Source organism: Elephantulus edwardii, unplaced genomic scaffold (genome assembly GCF_000299155.1).
Source record: "Elephantulus edwardii isolate Elephantulus edwardi_28Jun2011 unplaced genomic scaffold, EleEdw1.0 scaffold00012, whole genome shotgun sequence".
Taxonomy (NCBI): domain Eukaryota; kingdom Metazoa; phylum Chordata; class Mammalia; order Macroscelidea; family Macroscelididae; genus Elephantulus; species Elephantulus edwardii.
Window position 1 is genome coordinate 2,965,746 of NW_006399762.1, and position 6,692 is coordinate 2,972,437.

The 6,692-nt window shown below is 35.6% G+C and overlaps 1 protein-coding gene across 2 annotated transcripts in view; it reads right to left on the bottom strand.

Moving 5' to 3' along the window:
• Positions 1-6,692, bottom strand: part of ADAD1 (adenosine deaminase domain containing 1 (testis-specific)) — a 99,078-nt gene that overhangs the window by 38,061 nt on the left and 54,325 nt on the right. The window contains exon 7 of one of the 2 annotated variants that reach the window (XM_006881047.1): positions 351-488. In XM_006881047.1, the coding sequence (XP_006881109.1) occupies positions 351-488 (138 nt within the window). Of the gene's footprint in view, positions 1-350; positions 522-6,692 lie in introns of both variants that reach the window. The other variant, XM_006881046.1, reaches the window with a different exon arrangement.

A 6,692-nucleotide genomic window follows, 5' to 3' on the forward strand; every position in this document is an offset into this window, starting at 1 on the left:
GACTGGGGTAATCGGGATGGGTGTGTCAGAGGAGGTGCTGTTGGCGCAGGATAGAGCAGGGTTTAGGGCTGTTGTGCATAGGGTCGCTATGAGTCGGAAACGACTCGAGGGCACATAACAACAACAATAAGAAGGTTGACATGCAATTCTAACCAAAGAAGTTACTCTTCCCTCAAACTTTGTGTTCATTACTGCCCGAGAAATGTTGTAAAAAGCACAAAATAGTTACACAGCATATTTTACTACTGCTGTAAATTCCAAATGTTAGCTAATGAGATAGTCAACAAGGGATACTGTTTACATGGCACGGCCATTAAAGTTGTTTTTAAAACAATTTCTGTAATACTTACAATTGTGACTTAATTTGGGCTGATCCTTTAGGCAACTGACTCATATACAGATAAATGTTAATATTCTGTTTGAGAGTAAGCAGATTAGAAGCTGGTTCTGTACAAAATATAGATTTCTCCATCATAGCAGGATTTTTGCTGTAGAAGAGTAAAAGTTGTCTATAAAAGTACCTGAAAGAAATGAGTTACAGACTTGTCAAGCAATAAAACATATAAATTATCTATCTATCTATCTATCTATCTATCTATCTGTCTATCTTTCTTAATAATCATAATATCTGAGTCAGTAACAATGTCCCTATTATGACAAACATTTTTATATTGATAAAAATGCCTGAAACAGTATTGTTTTTGTGTGCCATCAAGTCAGAACTAAGCAATAGCTGACCCTCCAGTGTGTCTTCAGAGGCTGTATGGAAGGAAACTGCTCATCCTTCTCCCAAGGAAGAGCTGGTGGATTGGAACCACATATTTTTCAGGTTGCAGTTCAGGTTCTTACCACTAGGTCATCAGCAACTCCCTAAAATTGTCTTATTTAACAAACAGTTTAGCCCTCAGGAGGTTTTCATTTAAATGAGTCCCAGTCTACCTTGTCACCTGTCTCAAAGCATCAATCCTTAACTGTTACCATACTCTCATTTCATAAGTGAGTTGTGAACGACTAATGTCCTCTCCAGTAGGGCTAATTTCTTTACTGATACTTCGTTTTTTCTCCTCAAGACTTCCAACCCACAGTTTCATAGGAAAAAGAGTTAACTTTTTCCTAATCTCTGCCAAAAAAAATCAACAACCAACAACTACAACAAAAACTGCAACTTCCACTCCTAGGTAGTTTTGAAAAGAAAATACTAAAGCACAGAGACAATACACTGAACATCTTAATTTTATATTATGAGCAAGCATATGAGGATAACAGCATATGTATTAAAGAAAGATATCCTGATAGATAATAATTAATCAAATCAGAGCACAAACATAGCTTTTCTTATGAAGAGAACCATGATACATTAAATACCATCACAAAAAAACATATAATAAAAATGAATCAGTAATCTGCAACACTGTAAAACACTGGAAGACACCAATATAAAAAGGTAGTTTTAAGAGATCAAATAATTCCAATAAGCACAAAAGGGATGGATCACATTAGTTATAATTGCCCTCACAGACTTCACACATAAGTCTAAAGAATAATTTTCTTTTTACAAGAAATGTATACTGAAGTATTTCAGATAAAATAGTGTCTATTTGGTTCTAAAACAACAGAATAAAAAAATTATAATGCATTGACTGTACAAATACAGTACAATGTTGATAATTACTAAAGCTGGATGATAGGATTATCCTTTTCTTTCTTATGTGGGCTTTAAATTTTCCATAATAGTCTTATAAAAAGTAACCTTAAAAGTATAACCGTAATAGCTGAAGGTGTTGAGTTAGATCATTGATTCTTCTTCCTTCTTTTTTTATGTGTGTGCCTACTGCTATGAACTGCCCTGAGGACTACCTTAGTTGTGTGCCAGAGGTTTTGGAAAACTGTATTTTCATTATAATTTGCTTCAAGGGACTTTTTTTATTTCATTTTTTAATTTATTTTATAACCCAATCATGATCTAGCAGAGAGTTATTTAGTTTCCACACAGGTGGTTTCGTAAGCTTTACTCTTCTGTGGTTAATTTCTACTTTTACAGCATTGTGGTCTGAGAAAATACTTTGTATTATCTCAATGTTTTTTAATTTGTTGAGGCTTTTTGGAGAATATACCATGTGCACTTGAGAAGAAAGTGATTTGGGTTTTAGTTGGGTGTAGTTCTCTGAAAACATCCACAAGGTCCTGTTGGCTGACTGTATAATTTAGATCTTCCTCATCTTTGTTGAGTTTGAGTTGATCTATCCTTTTGTGATAATGGGTGTATTGAAATCTCCTACCACTATTGTGGTGCTGTCTATTTGTCTCTTCAATTCTGTTAACCATCGTTTGATGTATTTTGCAGGTCTATCATCTGGTGCATAAATGTTGATCAAAGTTTTATCTTCTTGATCTATTGTGCCTTTAATCAGTATGTAGTGACCTTCCTTATCTTCCATGGTGTTTTTCATTCTGAAATCTATTTTGTCAGAGATTAGTATTATCACTTCTGCTTTTTTGAGGTTGCCATTTGCTTGGTATATTTTTTTCCAGCCTTTGATTTTGAGTCTGTATTTCCTTCCTTTTTCAGATGGTCTCTTCTAGGCAACATATTGATTGGCTTTGTTTTTTTATCCATTCTGCTCCTCTTTTTCTCTTAATTGGTGCATTCAGTCCATTCACATTAAGTGTGATTACTGTCAGGCCAAGTTTTACTTTTGCCATTTTGCTGTGTTTCTTTTTCTGTCGTTTCTTGTTACTATGGTCCATTCACTTGCCTTTGGTGTTTCTGTGTGTAGGACTTCACTTAAAATTTCTTGTAGTTTTGGTCTTGTTTTCACAATCCTTCAGGTCCTTCTTTTCTGCAAAGAATCTAATTTCCCCTTCAAATTTGATAGAGAGCTTTGCTGGATATAGGATCCATGGCTGGCAAATGCTATCTTTCAGCTTTCTGTATATGGCATCCTATTGCCTTTTAGTTCCCATGGTTTCTGCTGAGAAATCCAATCTAATTGTTTCCCTTTTGTAGGTAACTCTTTGCTTCTCTTGTGCTGCTTTTAGAATTCTATCCTTATCAATCTAATTCTACGGCCTCTAGAAGAAGAAAAAAATTATACAGACAAGAGCTGAAATCAATAAGAAAACAGAAAAACAACTGAAACCATCAATAAGACCAGGAGCTGGTTTTTTGAAAGTGTCAATAAAATTGACAAACCACTGGCAAATTTAACAAAAGGGGCAAAAAAGGAAAAGACGCAGATAATTCGATTAAGAAACCACAGAGGTGACATCACAACAGGACCAGAGGTAATTAAATCAATTATATAATAATACTATGAAAAGTTATACTCAGATAAATTTGAAAACCTAGAGGAAATGGACAAATTTCTTGAAACGTATCCCCTGCCCAGACTGACAAGGGCAGATATAGATCACTTGAACAGACCCATTCACAAGAGAAAAAATTGAAAAGGTCATAAAAAGACTTCCCCATAAGAAAAGTCCTGGATCAGATGACTTCACAGCTGAATTCTACCAAACATTCAGAAAGGATTTAACACCCATTCTACTTAAATAATTTCAGAAAACTGAAAAAGAAGGAATGTTTCCAGAGTCATTCTATGAAGTAAGCATTATCCTAATACCAAAACCAGGCAAAGATACTACCAAGAAGGAAAACTACAGAACAATATCTCTGATGAATACAGATGCAAAAATCCTTAACGAAACCCTAGTCAATAGAATCCAAAAGCATATAAAAAATTAATTCACATGATCAAGTGGGATTCGTAACAGGTACGCAGGGATGGTTCAACATAAGAAAAACAATCAGCGTAATTCACTATACTAACAAAGTAAATAACAAGAGCTATATGATCTTAGCAACTGATGCAGAAAAGGCATTTGACAAAATCCAACAACCTTTCTTGATAAAGACACTCAGCAAAATTGGAATAGAAGGGAATTTCTTCAACATAGTGAAAAGCATATATGCAAAACCAAGAGCCAACATCATTCTCAATGGAGAAAGGTTAAAAACATTTTCCATGCAGACAGGGACCAGACAAGGTTGCCCATTGTCACCACTTCTTTTCAATATTGTATTGGAAGTGCTTGCTAGGGCAATACGACAAGAGAAGGAAATAAAAGGCATCCAGATTGGCAAAGAAATGGTTAAAATGTTGCTATATGCAGATGATATGATAGTGTACACAGAAAACTCCAATGACTCAACAAAAAAAACTGTTAAGAGTTAATAGACCAATTTAGTAGAGTGGCAGGATATAAGATCAATACCCAAAAAATAATAGGATTCCTTTACAGTAACAAAGAGAACTCAGAGACAGAAATAAAGAAAGCAATAGCATTTGCAATAGCCAACCACAAACTGAGATACATGAGAGTGAATGTAACTAGAGATACAAGAGAACTATACAAAGAAAACTATAGAGCACTTCTGAAAGGCACAATAAAAGAGCTAAAGAAATGGAAAAATGTGCCCTGTTCATGGATATAAAGACTCACTATGGTGAACATGACAATTCTACCAAAAGCAATCTACATGTTCAATGCAATACCAATCCAGATACCAAATTCCTCTTTCAAAGAGAATGAAATGGAAATTATCAAATTTATTTGAACAGACACCAAATAAGCAAAACACTTCTGAAAAACAAAAGTGACATTAGTAGTATAGCACTCCCTGACCTCAGAACCTACTGTACAACACTGGTAACCAAAACAGTATGGTACTGGTACAGTGACAGGCACATTAACCAATGGAACAGAATTGAGAACCAAGAAATAGATCCAGCTATCTATGGTCAACTATTCAACTAGAAAATCAAAGCTATCAAATGAGGAAATGATAGCCTCTTCAACAAATGATGCTGGCCAAACTGGACTTCCACTTACAGAAAGCTGAAAGGATCCACAGCTCACACCAGACACAAAAATCAACTCAAGTTGGATCAAAGACCTGGGAGTAAAGCCCCAAACCATTACATTCTTAAGAGACAAACTGGGATCAAGCTTAGAAGCACTAGTCCAAGGTATAAAGAGACTGCCAAATGCAACGAGAAATGCAAAATCTAAAGAGTATAAAATTGATGCATGGGACCTTCTAAAGATTAAATCTCTAAGCACATAAAAAACTTTTTCCAACAGGATGGAAAGAAAACCTACAGACTGGGTACAAACATTTGATAATCCATCTCAGACAAGAGTCTATAACAAAAGTTTAAAGAATACTCCTGAAGAGAAAGAAAAAGACTGATAACCCAATTGCAAAATGGGCAAAACATGGAAAGAATTTTCACAGAAGAAAATATTCGAATGGCAAACAGACACATGAAGAAATGCTCCAAATCACTGGCAGTAAGAGAGATGCAAATCAAAACCACAATGAGTTACCACCTCACTCCAGTAAGTGTGGCAAAGTTTAACAGAGCAGCAAGTAATAGATGCTGGAGAGGAGGTGGCGAAAAAGGAACTCTTATACATTGTTGGTGGGATTGTAAAATGGTGCAACCATTCTGGAAGGCAGTTTGGTGCTTCCTCAAAAAACTGAACATAGAAATTCCATATGACCCAGCTATTTCACTACTTGGAATATACCCTGACAATATGAGAACTGAGGCACAAACTGAGATTTGTACACCAGTGTTCACAGCTGCATTATTCACCATTACAAGAACATGGAAACAACATTACAAGAACAGTCCAGCCATATACAAATGGATTGAGAAATTATGGTACATTCACACAATGGAATACTATGCAGCACACAGGAACAATAACTTTGTAAATTACCACCTAACTTGGGAGGGACTGGAGAGCATTATGCTGAGTGAACTGAGTCACATTAGGATAAATATCGTATAAAACTATTATCATAGAATGAGTATAAGAATCCAGGAGTGGTGGGAGAGGCTGGAAGTAGAGGGATGTAGATGTGCAGGAAAAAGGGGAGATTAATCATTGGGTTGTACAATTTGATGGGTGGAAGGGTGAGGGAAATTGAAAGAATTTGTTCAAGTTTGTATTTGAATTTTGTAAATAAACTAGTAGAAAATGTTTTTAAAAAAGCATAACCTTAATAGCTTATAAGAACAAAAAGCTGATAGATACTGTGGGACTTTTTAGTCAATTCTAATTCAGAGTAACCCCAAAAGGCAGAGCAGAACTGTGCCCACAGGAATCCCAAGGCTGTAAACATTTATAGAAGCTTTACATGTCATCTTTCTCCTGTGGAACATCTGATAGATTGAAATTGCTAAGCTTTGGTAAGCAGCCCAATGCTTAATTCAATTTGTACCAGGGCTCCTTGATACTGTGGGTATTGAAAATGTTTTCTCATTTTTATATAAAGGGACTTCCAAATTCTGGCCTTTCTGGCTTCTTGTAATTAACTGTCCTAATAAGCAGCAGCATTACCAACAAATCTGTTAAAATTTTTAATTGAGCCCACAAAGTCTTAACAATGGAAGCCACTAAAATTCACAGACTAGACAAATTATTACAGTTACTATGATAAGGTTTCTAAAAGTGGCACAGATAAAAACCCTAGATGATTTGGATAAGTATGAGAAAGTGACATCTTTGCCTTGTTGTTGTTATGTTCCAGCTGTTGTTGTTATGTGCCGTCGAGTCGTTTCCGACTCATAGCGACCCTATGCACAACAGCCCTAAACCCTGCTCTATCCTGCGCCAAC